The sequence below is a fragment of the Mus pahari genome, chromosome 22 (genome assembly GCF_900095145.1).
Source record: "Mus pahari chromosome 22, PAHARI_EIJ_v1.1, whole genome shotgun sequence".
Lineage (NCBI taxonomy): Eukaryota > Metazoa > Chordata > Mammalia > Rodentia > Muridae > Mus > Mus pahari.
This window is the reverse complement of record NC_034611.1, coordinates 48,016,904-48,035,988: the sequence shown is the minus strand read 5'-3', so window position 1 is coordinate 48,035,988 and position 19,085 is coordinate 48,016,904. Positions and strand designations below refer to the sequence as shown.

The 19,085-nt window shown below is 42.2% G+C and overlaps 1 protein-coding gene across 5 annotated transcripts in view; it reads right to left on the bottom strand.

The window, feature by feature from the left end:
* Unc13b (unc-13 homolog B) overlaps window positions 1–19,085 on the bottom strand; it is a 200,862-nt gene that overhangs the window by 39,860 nt on the left and 141,917 nt on the right. The window contains exons 1-2 of one of the 5 annotated variants that reach the window (XM_029533256.1): window positions 15,021–15,503; window positions 6,893–9,407 (exon numbers count right to left, since the gene is read on the bottom strand). The exons of the other annotated variants lie outside the window; for them this stretch is intronic. Coding sequence (XP_029389116.1) covers window positions 6,893–9,155 — 2,263 coding nt within the window. The 5' untranslated portion in view covers window positions 9,156–9,407; window positions 15,021–15,503. Of the gene's footprint in view, window positions 1–6,892; window positions 9,408–15,020; window positions 15,504–19,085 lie in introns of those variants that run through there. 5 annotated transcript variants of the gene reach the window in all.

Genomic DNA, 19,085 nt, shown 5'->3' with positions numbered 1-19,085 from the left:
GATGTAGAATTCTCAGTTCCTCCTACAACATTCCTGCCTGGATGCTGCCCTGTTCCTGCCTTGATGATAATGAACTGAACCTCTGAACCTATAAGCCAGCCCCAATGAAATGTTGTCCTTTAGACATGGTGCCATGGTCACGTTCACAGCAGTAAACCTAAGATACCCACTGAGATATCTTGCTAGCCTTTTACCTTACTTTTTGAGATAGGATCTTCTGCAGAACTCAAAAGTCATCGATTTGGCTAGACTGGCTGGCCAGCAAGCCAGAGAGCCTCCTCTCTTTGCCTCCACCATGCTGAGACTATACAAGCATGTGCCTCAGTGCATTTTTATCAAGTAAGCCATCCCCCAGCCTCAGAACTGTGAACTTCTTGAGAATATCTTGTGAGCAAGAAATCTATGAACTTACTTGAGAATAAGCACTATATATTTGATCTTATCTTTGTACCTTTGTAGTCAGAACGCTCAGCAAATCTAGCACTTGAATTTAGCAAAGGGAATCTATACATTTTAGGACTTAGAACTTTTCTAAGAAAAGTCTCTCTGGTCCAGGACCAAAGAAAATATATCAGAAGCCTATGACATTTTCAGAGGAGGAGGCAGAAGAAGCAGAAGTCCAATGTTATCTATCCTTAGCTAAACAGTGAACTGCACATCAATGGAGTATGCACGAGGATCTGTCTCAAACATCCTAGTTTTTAATTAAAAGTTGTCAGAGAGGCTTCTTCAATCAGATATTTAAGCAGAGACCAGAAGGAAAGAAATAAAAAGAACACTCAAGAGTCCTTGGAGAAAAGTATTTTCGGTCTAATATACCCAAGTGTGAACCCTAAGGCGAGAACATAATTGGTGTGGAAGAACAGCTAGTTTTCAGTAAGAGCCAGTTCAAGTCCTCAGAAGAATTCTGACTTTCTTGGTGAGACAGAAAATCACTGGAGGTTGTGGATAAAAAGTGATGTGATCTTTGATAACAATCACTCCGATTGCTGTGACAGAACAGACTGTGGAGGAGCAGGGGTTTAAACAAGAAGACCACTTACTGCAATATTCCAGATGGAAGAAAATGATGGCTCAAGCAGAAATGAATGTGATGGAGGTAGAGGTCATTGCTTAAGATGCAGAAGATGGACTAGCAAGATGACTCAACAGCAGTTAAAGGCTCTGAGTTCAACCCCTGGAAGCCATATTCCCTGGAAGAAATAACTGACTTCTGTCCTGACATATGCACATCTGGACACACACACACACAAACACACACACACACACACACACACANANANANANANAGAGAGAGAGAGAGAGAGAGAGAGAGAGAGAGAGAGAGAATGAGAATGAATAAAGTTAAAGGAGGCAGAATTTACTAATAGATTGGATGTTAGTTGTGAGAAAAAAAAAGAGGTCAGAAATGACTGCTATTTACTGGTAAGAAAAACTAAATAAAGCAGAGTTGCTGGGGAATTGAGAAGACAGATCTAGAGTTTGGTTTGGAATATGCTCTGTCTACACCTGTTCACCTCCTAATAATGATACTGAGTAGATTTGGCATGGTATCTGTGGAAGATGTAAGTCTCAGAATGAGGATAAATCCTTAAGTCTGGAAGATGATCACTTAAGCAGTGGGTATGAACAGAGAGAACGTGGCATGGTTAGATGCTCCGAGGTTGAAGAGATGAGAAAGATAGACAAGCACAGTCTGAAAGCGACAACACGTGGAAATTGTGAGAAAGAGCCCAGGCAGCTTTAATGGGAGCCAAGTGAAGAGAATATCTCAAACAGAATCAGGGCATAAAGGCGTATGATCAAAAGGCAGGGCAGAGAGTCCAGGGACAATTCTGACGCTCATGCTCAGTTCATGTCTGACAAATGTGCTATGGCTGTTCTAGAGGAAACATTTTAATAAATTATACCAGACAACTTACCATGTATGATGCCTAAGAGTGAGGTTGTACTATGCACACAAATGGATCAAATGGATCACAAAACTAAGTATACCAACTAGAATTATAAAATCCTCAAAATAAAAATCACAAAGAATTAGGGGCTAGGAAATGGCTCAGTTAAATGTCTGCTGTGCAAGCTTGAGGACCTGAACTCAGGTATCTTCTTCTCTTACACACATGAAGCATTAAATCCTTGTGATTTTGTATGAAACCATGATTTCTTAGCTATTAACAAAATCATGATCAATACAGGAAAAGGTGATAAATGGAATTTTATCAAAATTCAAGATCTTTGTGTACTACTTCACATCAATTACGATGGTTCTTTTTTTCTCAAGACAGGGTTTCTCTGTGTAGCCCTGGCTATCCTGGAACTCACTTTGTAGACCAGGCTGGCTCAAACTCAGAAATCCGCCTGCCTCTGCCTCTGCCTCCCAAGTGCTAGGATTAAAGGCATGCGCCACCACCACCTGGCAATTACGATGGTTCTTATTAAATAAAAATAAACAAACAAACAAACATTAGAGATCCTATGGAGAAACTGGAATTCCTGTGCACTGTTGGTAGTAATATAAAATTCTTCACTTTGCCAGCTGAGCCATCTCCACAATCCCTAATCCTTTGAGGTACTTTTCAAAGAATTTTATCGATTTAGGTTTATATACTTAGGTTTGTGACCCAATTGAAGTTTTTTTTTCCTTTAATTCAGTTAAAAATAGAGCCTTGGAGTTGTTTTGTGCTAGTCAGGGTTCAACCTCAACTCTTGTGCACTGTGCATGTCAAGTTGTCTGTCATGGTTTATTTTACTCTTCTCTCCTTGATGGCCTTAGGACTCTTGTCAAAGCTGCACTGGACATTTTTCACTCTGACTACTTACTTTACGTTTTAGTGGGGGCTAAAGAAGGGATCCCGTCTCAAAAAATAAGAACTAGAGAGTCGTAGTGGAAGACGATGTCTGACACAGTAATCCCACCTCAGAGCACATAGCCATAAGAAATGAGAGCAGAGACGCAATACACGCCATCTACCTATGCTCAGAGCAGCACTGTTCACCACGGCCAACAGAAGATGCCACCCAGCTGATCCCAACAGGCAGACAGATTGGTGAAAATGTAATGTATACATGCAGTGGCACACTGCTTGGGAGAAAATGTTGACACATGGATGAACCTGGAGGACATGAGGCCAAACAAGATAAGCCACCCTCAAAGAATAAACATCACTTGATTCTACTTACACACATTCACCATTTCATTCACTAAAGCAGTGGGTTCACAGAAACAAAGTTTATACACTAAGGGAGGTAGAATGGACAGTATTTCAAGGTTTCAGAGCTAGAAAAAGCACTTAGATATAGTGACAGTTATATAATGTGGATATGCAGAATTTACAGTTTAAAGTAGTTAAAATTTTTGTTACACATATTTTACCATAGTAAAACTTTTTAATAATAAAGTAATACAATTTTTATTAAAAATTATGTTCCCTAGACATCAGGAAAATGAACAACACATAAAATCAGACAAAATATTTACAAGCAATCTATGCACTTATGTCCAGAACATACAAATAGCTTATATACAACTTACAAACAAATAAGCAAACGATTTTTAAATGTGCCAAAAATTTAAATGCACATTACTCTAGTAATAATATAAAAGGACCAATAAACACATGGGAAAGTGTTTAATAACATTAGACACTATGAAAATGCAAATCAAAACAAACTTCATTGAGAAACTACTTCATAACCACTAGAGTGGTCAAAAGGACAAATATTCTAGCCAGTGCAGGTCTAAAATTAAAACTCTATGTTTCTGTTGGAGATATATAAAAGTGTAAGCACACTAGGAAACAGTTTGATAATTCCCTACCTTGTCAAACAGAATTATCACAGGAAACAGCAATTCTACTTCTGAGTAAATATCCAAGAGAATAGAAATCAGGTCCAACGTGGACATGGTACAGTCAACTATAATCCTAGCAGCCTGGGTACTGATTCAGAAAAAAAAAGCAACAACAAAAATATTCAGACTAACTAATAAACAACTCCAGTGTTCACAGCAGCTTCGTTCTTTAGAGCAAGAAGTGGTAACAATCCCCCAAAAGACCACCAACCAAATATCTCCTGAAGTACTATTCGGTCACAGCATAGAAATGAAGCAATACCACTGGTGAGACTAAAAGGCAGGCTAAATAAATATACACAAAATGTCTGCTATTATATGAACTCTTTTATGGAAAGTATACAAAGCACAATTCACAGAAACAAAGTAGACGAGTGATGTTGGAGGCTAAGGCAGAGGGGTGGGAGAGTGATTGCTAATGGAGATTCTTAAGATGTTGGAAAGGTTCTCCTATTAGATAACTGATGGTCTTATAATTATGTGAGTATGTAAACAAACAGTAAAAAATGCAAGACTACCTTTCAATGGATGTAAGGGTAATTTTATATTATGTAATTACAACATTAAAGCTTCCATAATAAAAATAAGAAAATGACTCCCAGTTGTGCCAAGGTGCTGACTGACTCATTAGGAGGAGGACTAAAGACAGGTTACAGTGTGGCCCTCATCTCAGGGCTTTCTGACCCAGCTCTTCTTTCAGCTTTAAGGACTTTGTAAGGATGGACTGCTTTGACCACACAATGTTTCTTTTGCTGCTACAAAGAAGTAATTTCTGGATGTTCAAGGAGGGAGAAACTGGCCTCTGAGTAAAGAGAATGAGAAATCCCTTATAGAAGGTGAATTACAGAAGGAAGAGGTGTTCGGGCTGTTAAAGAATGAGTAAATGCAGTCGGGTGGCATGGAGTCGGCTGTCATGGTGCACGCAGGGCCTCGCTCGGGTTGGAAGGAAGCATATGATTACTAAGACGCTGGAAACAGAAACAGCAAGGCAAGTTGTAAGACAGCAGTTTCTTTGGGGAGGGGTTCAGTGAGCAGGAGAAGATGCACCTGACAGTATAAACCAGAGGCAGCTGAAGCGGCCCTGAACGACAAGTCAAGGAATTTGGATTGTTTTACACATATTTAAGCTATCAGGAACAGCTCCAGGGATATTTGAAAAGAGAGTGGCATGGTTTCCAGTTTTTACTTTCTAAGTTGACTTTTATGACTTGATATTACCATTAGCATTACTTAAGTCCTTAAATACTGAAGAGGTATACAGTATTTTAAAAAAATTTAAAAACACCTCCATCCCATTTCACTAGTATCTTACCCAATAGTCTGTCTCCCATGGAGAATCAAACATGGCCGTGTGCTACGTATCATTCAAGTGAACAACAGCATACATATAACAATGTTTATGTCACATGGCCTCGGTCTACTGAGGACTATATACCATCTAGGTTTGTGTGTATATACTTTAATGCTCACACAGTAAGGAGGTTACCAATAGTGCATTTCTCAGTCTGTATTTCTGTCAAGTAATCCATGACTAAACCAGTTTCTCATGTATCTTTTCCTCAATATTATATACTACAGCAGGCCTAAGGGGGTGTGTTTCTCTCTCTCTTTATAGAGATGGAAGCATCTCATACCCACGGTATACTACAGCAGGCCTAAGGAAGTGTGTTTCTCTCTCTCTTTATAGAGATGGAAGCATCTCATACCCACCGTATACTACAGCAGGCCTAAGGGGGTGTGTGTCTCTCTCTCTTTATAGAGATGGAAGCACCTCATACCCCACCATTCTGCACTATGCTGGTTTTTTAGGTTGGCAAAGATTAGGTAGCTTTCCATTTGAAAAAAAGAGCTACCCCACCTTTTTATAGCTACATGGTACTGCATTCCATTGTTTGCGTGTGCCAGAATTTTATTTCATCATATATTTAAAGGACATTTAGGTTGTTTTTCACTCCTTACTATTAAAAACAATACTTCAAAAATAACATTGTACATATGCTACTTCCACATGTAGAAATATATCTGCAGGATACATTCCTGGAAGCGAGGCTGGGGACTCTAAAGGTGCATATATTTATAACCCTGATACAATTTCTCAAATGCTTTCCTTAGAGGTTATATCATCTCATCGCATCACATCAGCATTGTATGAGTACCTGATCCCTTACACTTCTGCCAGTAAGATATGTTTCTTCTCTTACACTTCTGCTAGTAAGATACATTTCTTCATTTTAATTTTGTCTTGGGAAACCTAATCAGGTTATATGCAAAAGAGGATAACCCCATTTACATTTAAAATTGGATAAATATAGCATATGCTCTTTGGATAAATTTAATTTTGATTGGGAGAAGAAAATGTAAAACTAAAGATTTCCATACTGCCTAGAAACAAAGTCTTTTATTTCCTGCAGTTAAAAATAACATTTTGTTTTAGTTCTCAGGTAGCTGGGGAAGACAAAGGGGGAATATGGCCCATGGAGGGCAGCTGGGCCCTCAGACAGGGTCAGCACTGCTAAGCAGGTAGCTCCTAGGTGCTCTGACTCAGAAGTAAGGCTCAGTGTAAGGCCAGAACTAGGATCGAGACAAGTAGAGGCAGAGGTAAGGAAATTCAAGTGACGATGGAGAAATACCATCAACTACTAGGGAGATGGGAATCTTTCAAAGAAGACCATGAAAAGGCATTTAAAAATGCAACATAGGATTCTGTCCCTGTGTGGCCCAGGAATAAATGTGCTTTATTTTTCAATCCCACATCTAATCTACAGCCTACTGTGACCCAAATGGTCCTCTCCCTTTTGAAAGGCTATTTCCCAGGTTCCCCCAAAAGACTGGAAATGCCTTAAGGACAGAAACTAGAACCTCCCTCCTAACCTTAGTACCCTCTTTCCTTCTATTTCCCAAAGATTTGCTTAAGTCTGTATTAAAATAATCTACACCAACTCAAGATATGAACCAACCCCATTGCTTTGTTAAGCCTGCCACAATGCAGCCGAATGCCATAGTGAGCCAGCTAGGATCCCAATACACAGACACTCCGAGTACCTGAGGGGATGTCTTCTACTGAAAGATGACTTGCCGTCTGTACTAGCTCTTGCAAAAGTTTTTTCTGCCTCAGTCTTTTCTCTCTTAGAACGTTTTTAAAATTGTTGATGCATTTGTTAAGGTAAATGGTCTCTGCACAAACTTGTTCTAAACTCAGTTTGCCTTGATTAGGAGAGTCAGGCCTGGAACAAGTCTCGCTTCCCAGACATGGGGCAAGAGGGAAACTGAGCAGTGAGTTTGCAAGAGGTGAGCTGTTAGAAGCAAGAGAGAAGTTGCTTGGTGCTTGAGATGTCTGATCACCCTGTATAGAGATGCCTACTCCACCAGAAACCACACTGAGCAAGCTCTCACTTCCCTGACTTGCTGGACTCTCCACTGAACAATCGTGGGCACCTCCTGAACTTACTGTCCAAAGAAATTTATCACTGTTCTCTGACTGGGAACCACTCTCATTGCTTTCCAGGTCCTCAGGACTGATGGACCCACTGTTCTCCAGCTTCTGAAATACCCCCTGCAGAGCCAAACGAAAGTGGTGGATCGCTCGACTCAGCTTAGTTGTGTGGAATTTAATTTCTACATCTTCATCCTCCTGGGAGTCACCCAGAACACATGAGGACTTATCAAAGACATCCTTAAGGACCTGGGCAGTAGAGTTCTCTTCTTCATTCAGGTCAATATGAACCATGTTACTCAAAGTCTCAGGCCCTATGATCACTTCCTCCATTGTGCTGTCAGGACTCAGAGTCACAAACCTTCTAGACTTTTCTGTCAAAAGGTCCTCCAGCTGCTTTGGGCTCAGAATATCAAGTCCAGCTTCACAGCCTAGCATCTTGTCCTCTGTGTTTACCGTCTCTGCTTTCAATGGTCCAGACAGTGAAAGGCAACTGCTGTCCTTAATTGTATTGCTGTGATCACTTTGTAGCTTTGTCATTTTACATGCCTCATGTTCTTGTCTGCTCTGTTCAAAAGTCTGTAATTTTTTACAATCTTCCTCTTTTGAGATTAACACTGAGGAAGACCCCTCAAGTGGATGGAGGAGAGAAAGTTCGCCACAATGATCACTGATTACCCAGGATGCTCCTGACGTTCCTTTTAATTCATCCTGCAGCTTAGACACATCACTCTGTTTGGCTAAGCCATCCTTTGGTAGTAAACGAGGGCCTTGATGCTCAGAAGCCTGGGGTTCTCTTTGTTGATTCTGAGTCCTTATCTGGTGTGGTTCTGTCATTTGTCTTATGTTCCCTGTTTCTAGCTGAAGAGCTGGTTTATCCTGATTTAAAGAGTTCCAACTGTGGTCTTGAAGTTGTTGCAAGCATGATAAAGACTCCTTTGGGGGATTCTCACATCCATCTGACCAGACTGGTTCCTCTCTGGTAGCAACCCTGACCCCCACACTCTGCAAGAGGATGGATTTTTGTAAGATGAGGTCTCTGTGCTCTAGATGTACGAGTTTCACCACAGTGGGCCGGGGGGCAGGAGCTGTGCCTGCTCTGTATGCCTCTTGGATATACCTGTTGCACTGCATGCCATTAACACAGAGGTGCTTAACTAGAAAGTTGTCCACCAATTCCATTGTGTTTTCCCCATCATGTTCAGGAAGTCCATACAGATAAAGAATGGCTTCCTCTCTGGATCTTTCTACATGGAGTTCCTGAGCCTTTTCCCCACTGCACGCTTTGCCCAGGGAGCTGCTACCTACATGCAAACCTTCTATTTCACTCAGCACTGAATCTACACAACTAGACACTTCATCCACAGAGCCCTGGACTTGGTTCAAGTGCTGTTGCAGCTCAGCAATCTCAGACTGAAGACGACTGATACCTTGCAGCTCTCTGATGATATATTCTACTACATCTCCCAGAGGCTCTTGCTGTTCATACCTACATCTTTGGCCAGGACCTCTAGGCAACATGGGCCTGGCTTGGTTTCTCTCTGAAGGATCTGAACAGCTTGTTATACTAGCAGGTGAAAGTTCACGAGAATCAGATCTTGAAGCACAGGCAGTGGAGGCCAAAGAAGGCTGACTACTGGCTTGCTGCTCAAAGCTACAAAGTTGGGGTAGGTCCCCATCTCTTTCTCCACTAGTGGTGGAGTCACAGCAAGGGAGTGGGAAGTTGTCCTCTGGCAAGGACCCGGTAGGACCTGTGGACTTGCTCTTGACACTACATATAGTCTCTGCCCTGACCTTATCTGGGGAGAGGCTGGATGACAGTCCCAAAGTCAGCATGATTTCCTCCTCGGACTCTCGCAACAGTCGCTTCATTTTCCCCCGCAGGAGAGGTGATGGCTCTATGCCTCTTCCTCTTATTTCTTGTTGGGATGCTGAACAGAAATGGTCTTGGAAGAGCCTAGTCCTTCTTTTTCTTTCCTTCTTCCTTCCTTTCTTTTTTTGGATTGGCTTTTAACAACTATTGCTAGTTGAAGCCTCAGGCTCAGCCACAGAACTGCCTGGAATGACCTCATGTATAGGTCTCAAACCTGACACAAGCCTCTGGATCCTGGCTTGGCTTTTATCCTGTAGCTCATGAAAAAAGAACAGTACACTCAGATAAAAGAGAAACCGGAAACTCAAATATGACCAAGCTGTCAAGCAAGGCTAAGAACAAGGCCTTCAAAGGCAGTGAGAAGTCAGCCTAAGCAGCCCTCCAACCTCCGCCTTAAAGGCTATAGGCCTCAGGGCTCTTTCCTTGGCGCCTTTTAAAATATCGACTCAAAACCAAATCAAGTCTTTTATGTTCTTAACAAGTACAAAGACAGTATTGAGACAAGCTGCTGGGAAGTGGGTAAGGAAAAGTAAGGTCAGTTAGTGACTGCCTAGTTAAACCTTCACAAAAACAAAATTCAGCACTGGAATCTGACTCAGGGATGAACAAGTAGATGTTTAACATTCATGCATGAAATGAAAAGACAAAACATGAGATGTTTCTTTCTTATCCATTTTGTTTTTCTGGTGAGGATTCAGATCTTATCTATAGTTCATCATTGTTTGGTGATAGCAACCATTCACTTGGAAAAGAGACCATGGCAAGTTTTTGAAGGAGGAAAAGTTACTACTACAGCTAAATCCAGAATAATGTGGTAAAGTATAGGTACAGCAATGTCCAGAACTCAGATAGCACTTAATATATTTAAATCTAATAGGACAGACAGCTAAAGGCATAAAAATAATAGACTCACTACAGGGACAATGGATCCTTCAAGGCACTCTATCTATATGACTGTACTGATCAAGTAACAGAGGGATGCTAACCCTCTGACTGGTCACAGTACAGCAATGCACGGTACAAGCAGAGCTGGTCATATTACACAGGGTACTTTGCTGTTCTGCAAAAAAGTTGTATAGTCACAACTTCATCTTGCTCATGGTACTTTTAAGTGACTGGTAGGACAGACGTGGATTATTATCTCATATGGTGAGGGTACACAGTTCCTTTTTATTAGCAAGATGCAAAATGTGAAGAGGAGCAGAGTAGAAAGTACAAGGGAGAAACAGACTTAGGAGATGCATGGGGCTACCAATACGCTATGGTTCAACAAGGCTGCCCTGCAAGAGGCAAGATGAACTAGTGGGAGACACACTACCATTAAGTTATATGACATGGGATCATTTCCCTGGCTTTTTTTTTTTTTTAAATTTCTTGAGGCTAGTGAGATGGTTCAGCAGTTAAGAGCACTGACTGTTCTTCCAGAGGTTCTGAGTTCAAATCCTAGCAACCACATGGTGGCTCACAACCATCTGTAATGCAATCTGAAGACGGCTACAGTATATTTACATATAATAAATGAATAAAAATCTTTTGAAAAATAAATAAAAAATAAAAAGATTTTCTCATGATTTTTAAGTCTTCTAAATCCTTACTAAAAGAGAGAAATTGCCTTATAGGTGGAACAACAATATGAACTAACCAGTACCCCCAGAGCTCTTGTCTCTAGCAGCATATGTAGCAGAAGATGGCCTATAAAGTTTGCAAGGGGCCATCATTGGGAATATAAAAACAATCTCTACTCTTTAATATATAACACTTAAGGAGATGGAGAATGGATGAGAATGAATGGCAATATGAGTGATATATGTTATTGATAAATTGTAATTTAAAAAGCAAGCATTTACTACAGGAGTAACGAATAAGAACAGGTGAGGCTGTTTCCTTGAGGTTGGGATAAGGAGGCTTTGGCGCATCCTCTGCTCAAATTCAGGTCCCTAGTTGATACTGAAGAGTTTGTGCTGTCATTCTGCCTGTCAGTTGGCCCATCCACTGCAGTCAACTTGCTCAACTTCATGCACATACTCTGAAACGAGAGTACATTTCTGTGGCTTTTCCCCTAAGGAATGCTTGATACTGGAAAAAAATAAGGCTGTCCTTCAGGAGCTCGCTGTGTTTGAAAAGGAGACACAGGAAAGGAAACTGAAGTAACCAGAAAGCTAAAGATTTAATGATGGAAACCTAAGAATTAGGGCTGGGAGTAGATATTTAAACTACATTTCATCAGCACCAACCTACTAAAACCACATCAAGAGAAACACATTTCAGTATTCTTAAATGGCTGATTCATTTACCCCTCTCTCTGACTCGTCAGAGAAACATAATTAAGAATGTGACTATCTCTTGTAAAAAAAAAAATGCCTCTGACCCAAATTTTGGCTTGAAGGAAACAGCACAGACCTCTGGGAAACAGGCAAAGAGTCTATAAACATATATATCAAGCAGTCTCGTAGTCTCTCATTTCTGAGAAAGGATCTCAAGGGCAGAGGCCAAAAGTGCTGAGGACCCCTTCCCTCAAAATCAAGGATATATGAAACCTGGGCCATTTACTAATTATGCTGTGAGGTAAATATGGTGAGAGGAGAGATGTCTAGAGCAGCCATAGCCCACCGTAGATGAGGTACTATTAGGATGTCAATTTTTGGGAAAGAGTCAATTCCTAGAGTATCTTCTCAGAAAAACAGAGATTAAGGCCCACAGCCCAAGGTTTTGGCTCTGGACTCTCAACATTCCTGTGGTCTACCTAAGGCTATGAACTGGTTCTGTTTGGCTACTGCAACATTTTTTTCCTACATTTTTAACTTGAAAGTACTAGGTGGAGCAAGCATTCTAGCTTCTCAAAAGCCCACTTACCAAGATCATGACCCCTGAAATAGAAGGACATTCTCATTCTTACTGAGAGGGAGATTCTTGTTTAAGGGCCTACAACGAATATGAACCATATTACCAAGAAAATGTTCTTTATTTATCTGTAAATTCCTAGTGCCTGGTGCAGGATCTCATTACAGAGTCTAGCACCCAGTGAGAAGCTGATGAGGAACTGATGGTATAGCTGGATTAAAATCCCAGTCTCCTACTTTTTCTGATTTACCCGTGTTTCCATGATAATATAAAAACTTCAAAGTCCAAGTTTCCTTATAGACTGATGACCAATAACCTGTTTCCATTGTAATAAGTTATAAATTTCTCCTTAATAACATTTATTCATAATTTCCTGAAACTTATTTAAAACAAAAATTACCAGGCTTCCAGGTAGCTAGTATCTGTCCAGTATATGAGGCTGGTGAAGAGAAGCCCCAGTGTTGCTGTGATGGGTACTATGGTGGTTGATGGGCTTTGTGGTGATTGATGGACTCTGTGGTGACTGATGGGTGCTGTGGTGACTGATGGGCGTTGTGGTGACTGATGAGCGCTGTGGTGAGTGATGGGTGCTGTGGTGACTGACTGATGGGCACTGTGGTGACTGATGGGCGCTGGGGTGAGTGATGGGTGCTGTGGTGACTGATGGGTGCTGTGGTGACTGATGGGCGCTGTGGTGACTGATGGGCGCTGTGGTGACTGATGGATGCTGTGGTGACTGACTGATGGGTGCTGTGGTGACTGACTGATGGGTGCTGTGGTGACTGACTGATGGGTGCTGTGGTGACTGATGGGTGCTGTGGTGACTGATGGGCGCTGTGGTGACTGATGGGTGCTGTGGTGACTGACTGATGGGTGCTGTGGTGACTGACTGATGGGTGCTGTGGTGACTGATGGGCACTGGTGATTGATGGGTGCTGTGGTGATTGATGGGTGCTGTGGTGACTGATGGGCGCCTTGGTGATTGATGGGTGCTGTGGTGACTGATGGGCCCTGTGGTGACTGACTGATGGGTGCTGTGGTGACTGATGGGCGCTGTGGTGATTGATAGGCTCTGTTTATGGGCTCTGTGGTGATGGGCTCCTACTTGATGTGCTTCCACTTGCCTTTCTAGCAAGAAAAGCTTCCCTGATCTTAGTGTTGGTGTTCTCCCAACAAAAATATAATGTGAAGCACATGTATATTTTAAGTTCCCTAGCAGACATATAAAACAGTAAAAAGAAGCATGTAAAATTAATCTAAATATGTGTTATCAACCCCAAATCCAAAATATTATTATAACATGTAATCAATATAAAATCATTAATTGTATATTTATATTCCTTTTTATACTAAATCCTTGAATTACATATACTATATCCAGCACATCTCAACTAGCTGGGCATAGTAGCACCTGCCTGTAATCCAAGTGTGTGTGTGTGTGTGTGTGTGTGTGTGNGAGAGAGAGAGAGAGAGAGAGAGAGAGAGAGAGAGAGAGAGAGAGAGAGAGAGAACGAACATGTGCCATGGTTCAAGTGGGATTTGGTTCTCACTTTGTAGGATCTGGGGACCAGATCATTAGGCCATTAGACATGAATGCAAGTGCATCTTCCCACAGAGCCAACTCACTGGCCCACTCCCAATACTTGGGAGGTAAAGTTAGGGGAGCAAGATTTCAAAGTCATCTTCAGCTATGTAGACAATTCAAGGTCACTCTGAGCTAATGAGACTCTGTTTAAAAAACAAAACAAAACAAAACAAAAAAACAAAAAAACAAAGTAGAATAAACAGCCACATGTGGCTAGTAGCTACCATAATAGACAACATGGATCTAGAAATATGAGGTAGGGAATATCCTAAATAGCCTTCAAACCCTGATAGCAGGTGCTCTGTGCAGAGAGCAGTGTCATCTTAGTGACAGCAAACTGCTCTGATAGTTTGCTCATCTTTGTTTACCTGTTTACTTTGATCTTAATTGGAAGTAGCTCGTTTCTGTTTCTGGACAGCTCAATCCTCCTTACGGCTGTAAAGAACCAAAGACCAACTTCTAACTGCAGAAGATGGGACCCTTTTTCCTTCTCAACCCAACCATTTCTCAATATCCTGTAGCTCTGTGTAGCTTCTTTCCAACATTCTGGGCAAAACTACACGACAAACATGGTCACTTCAACAGAAGCTACCCATTCACATGGAAGGTTTGGAGACCTTGCATGAATAGGAGTGTAATCTTAACACAGCTAGATGCAAGGTCCACTAAAGGGGCAAATAATGATGGCAAAAGATTTGTTTATTTTGAATTTTCCGTTTATATGATTTTCACTTATTATTGCAACTCTATAAGCCAAGAAGGATTATTTTGATTTCATAGAAGACAGAAATAGGACTTAGAGAGGGTGAGTTAGACTTGAACAAGGTCACTGAGAAAGGGTAGTTAGTATTAAGTAAGTTTTCAATTAACAAAGTTAGGGCTCTTTCACTATACACATAAATAGACAATTATATGCATGTGTACACACACTCAAGGTTTCTGAATATACCTAAAAACAGGGAGGTTACCTAAGTACATGTATAAATGCATGGAGGGACAGATGACCTGTGTATATGAATGTACACAGAGGTAGAGATAGCTTATATGTATTCATGTAAGAGGAATAAAAAGGTTGTCTATATGCAATGTATATATAAGAGAGGATATATACAGGTAGGTAAGTTATATATAGATACACATAGACACATCAAGACAGAAACTATGCAGACATTCAATGGGATGAATAAGTTAGTCGAAGACATACAGCAGAGTGCCCAGGAAGAATGGATGGCCAGATTACCAGCACACAAACACGTGCATGTGAAGAATCTACCCCCAGTGCTGAGTATGCTGTTATTCACTCATTATAATGACCCCCACCAGCAACTTGGCTCAAGCAGTTACATAATTAATGTAGCTGTTCCACATTCCACCCACAAAAGCTTTGCTTTGTCCCTGCTTGTCGTTCAGAGTCAATCATATATTCAATATCACTTACCTTGTTGCTGAAACTAAAATAATGTTAAGGAAATGAAAAGGGAAAAAAATTAAAGCCACAAATTCTCAAGTTTTAGAATGCAATTGCTGCCTTTAAGAAGTAATCCATTCAGAAGCACGCCTTAGACTGATAGAGAAGCCACAGGATGAACTTTCTGAGCCACAGCACTGCCGCCTGCCTAAGCAACAAACAGCCAAGGAGCTATTATTCTCAGTTGCACCCAGCTGGCTGGCTCCTCCTTGCAAAGTTGATGATAGGAACAATGCCTAGCACAGAAATCCCCTCAGAGAAGGCGGGCAGGAGTCTGGTTGCTGCAAATCTAGGAGTCCAGTCTGGTCCGCACGTCTCTGCTGAGGGGTGATTCTGGAGACCAGGCTGCTGAAGGCAACAGCAGCCAAACTTCAACTGGATGTGGAATTCTAACTCAATCCCTTCGGCTCTGAGTCTGAGAGGAAAGCAGGGCAGCTCCGGCTTCGCTTCTGCTCCTCCTCCTCTCCAGCTGCTTCCTGCCTGCCTGCACTCTCCCATAGGGCACCAGCCCTCCTCACACGTTGCTGGCACACACCCCCTTCCCAGCACACTCACGCACACACAATCCTGCCAGCAAGCTCACTCACACACCCTTGGTGAGTGTCTCTCCCTCTTGCTAAAAATAAATCTTACTCTCTCTCCCCTCCCCCATTTTCTTCCTTCTCTCCTCCCTCTCTTTCTTCCTTCTCTCCTATCTATATACCCCGCTCCTGTCTAAGCTATAGATTTAAGGAAGATGTGGCACAGAGCCCTATACTTTGAGGAGCTCCAAATCTCAGGGGAACTCAGAATACGGGAAGAAACTGCTAGAGCACAATGCAGACAGTTTTCTCTTCCACTAAAATAAGCTCTGGGTTGGTCACCACATCAGCCTTGAGAGAAGAGAAGCTGAAGGACAGAGACAGTGCCCAAGTACAGCTCATACCAAATGGTGCCATTTTCTCCCAGGCCACACCCTCAAACGGTTTCCTTGAACAGCTACTATAAAAGAATTCCTTTAGGCTATGCCAATACAGTGACCAGGGAGGAGGGGACCAGAGCCAAAATGAGCTCTCAATTACAGCATTCAAGACCAAAGACTAATTCAGAACTCAGAATTCTGAACTTGGCAATCCAAATTGATATAACATCCATCAAAAGCTGTCTGAGGTGCAGAGTTCTATTTTCATGGTCCCCAATATCCAGCTTGCCCGAACCAATAGCAGCCCCATCTCTATGGAGATTTTCTAGTTCAGTGGTTCTCGTGCTGCCCCAATCCCAGCAACGCTACAAGTCTGGGTAGGATGTACTAGGAAATCAAGTAGCTTTATCTTCAAAGAACACTCAAATCGACTGCTATACCACAATTTAACCTAGTTTAACCTCGGTATCATTGAAGCTCTGGGACACAGAGAACCAGGTACATGAAACACTGCCTTCACCCACTCTGCAGCCACCAAAGATGGGAAAACACTGTTTGCTGGGCCTGGCCCTGAACTACAGTGACAACCCAGTCACCCTGCTTCTCTTCTGCCTTCCCTTAGCCTGGCACAATGAGAAAAGGCCTTCTTCTTCTTCAGGACTCAGAGTCTGAGGAGGCAAACTTCATTGATTCAGCTTTATATTCCTGTGACAATCCACAGAAGAATCTCGCCCATCTAGCCCAGAAACCAGGTGGCATATGTTAATGGGGACTATCCTAAGATCTGTCACTGTCAATGCTTTTATTAATTTACTTCTAGCTTTTTGAGGCAGTGTCTTACTCTGTAGGCAGGCTAGCCTTGAACTTGCAGTGATCCTCCTGCTTCAGCCTCCTAGTGCTAGGATTACATGTTCCTGAGCCATCATGTCTGGCTCGAAACAAGATTTTAAATCAGTCATGATTCCCATATCTTATCCAAGATCCCGGGAGAAAGGGCTGGCTTTGGAGCCAGCATTTGCCTCCTTGCTGCCTTCTTCCAATAACATTGCTTCCCCCTCAGTCAAGGCAGAAAAATTAGATTCTAAAAGATGCTAAACAAGCCATTTCTTAACCATCCACCTCATTATGCAGCCAGTGCTGACAGCAGTGCGGATACCTCCTAACCCAGTTGGGAGCTGGCTCGACGACAGAAGAGATAAGGGCTGACAGCACGACTACAGCCACATCTAAATACAGAGGAAGAAAATAACTTGAAAACTGTCAAATTTCAGTGAAATCATAGCCAATTTACTGTGGAGTTTCCCAGGCTTAAGCCAGGAGAGGTATAGGGTTTAACAAAAATAGAGGGAAGGCTGATTAAATCACAATTCCTTTCACAGCTCTGCAGCCAAGCATAAAGAGTGGTAACTGTCCTTACAAGGACCAGGCATTCTAAACTGAGGGAAAGCTCACATTATCAAGAACAAAGAAGATTCTCAGAGCCAGGACGTTGCAGGACACTATCCTCTTCATGCCCCATTCGCCAGCGGTGCTCTAGGACCTGGCCTGGGCAAGGCCTCAGGCAGTGTTACAAAGGCTAATGGGCCCTGTTTTGTCCATCTGTCCAAATGTACCCAGTCCATCTCCTGATAAGCTTTGGTTTTATAGAAAACAATGTCTCAGAAAATGGGAGAGAGCATGGCATGATGGTGCACGCCTTTAATCCCAGCACTTGGGAGGCAGAGGCGGGCAGATTTCTGAGTTCGAGGCCAGCCTGGTCTACAAAGTGAGTTCCAGGACAGCCAAGACTATACAGAGAAACCCTGTCTCAAAAAACAAACAAATAAACAAACAAAAATAGAAGAAGAAGAAGGAGGAGGAGGAGGAGGAGGAGGAGGAGGAGGAGGAGGGAGAGACGTTTAAGACATCAGGAAGCACAACAAAATTTGTTATCTCCTATTAGAGTCTTCAAACTTCAGGTAAGTGCCCCTGTCTCTGACTGCAAACTATTCTTGTGCTAACCACTGCCCGCCTCCTGCTTAAGCAATAGCGAGGAGGACATGATAGTAGTGTTAGTCTTGTCAACTTGGTAGGATTTAGAACCATCTGGATGGCATTACCTCCAGGCCTGTCTGTGAAGGCATTTGTTTTTTTTTTTTTTTTTCGGTAGGAAGGCCTGCCCTGAATGCTACCATGGTCTGCAATCCCAGACCCCAGCATCCTCTCTGCCTGCTAGCTGGATGTGACCAGCTTCCCATGCCCCTGTCACCATGCCTTTCACATTTTGTTAGACTGTCACCTCAAACTGGGTCAAAATAAATCAATCCTCTAGAAGCTGATTGTTTGGTCAAGTATTTTGTCACAACAATGGAATAATTAACTAATACAGAAGATAAAATGTGGTAAAGAGCAATCAGCATAAGCTCTGGTGACAAAAAGGAGGCTCCTTTGGCTATAATCTTACAGGGCTTAGTTTCAGACATCATATGACCACAGAATAATTACACCTCCTCTGCATGGGCAGCACATTTCTGTTTCCTTGGCTGTGTGAGCAACAGCAGAGCTTCCGTTGTCACAGTGGAATTGACCCACAACAATCCTAGGCAGGCTAAGAAGATGAGGTCCTTTCTTTGAGTAAGAAATAGCACAGTACCCACCTCAGTGGTTAAAGTCCTCAAAGCTAGCCTGCTCAGGAGTCAGCTGGACAGAGCTAGGAAAACAGATTTTGGTTAAGAAGGGAAAGGCATTTGTCTAGAAACTGAGAGATACTTTCAACAGACATTCTCAAGGTCTGGTTCCCAATTTAAATCTTTGCAGGGATTTTCGCCTAGAGACAGATGAGTCAAGATGGAAATTAAAATGAAACACTGACACTCACGCAGAGTTGAAGGAAGGTTCACAGTGGCAGGAGCTCTAAAGAGGAGCTGAATGGATGGCTTAGTCAGAAGACCACCTGGTGCACAAAATCCTCGACTGAAGTAATTACATAGCATCACAGGGTTATTGAGAAGGACCTCACCAAACATAACTCTCCCTCAAAGAACCAGTCTAAATCAATCAAGTACTTGTGCACGCTCGCGCTCTCTCCCTCCCTCCCTCTCTCTCTCTCTCTCTCTCTCTCTCTCTCTCTCTCTCTCTCTCTCTCTCTCTCTCTC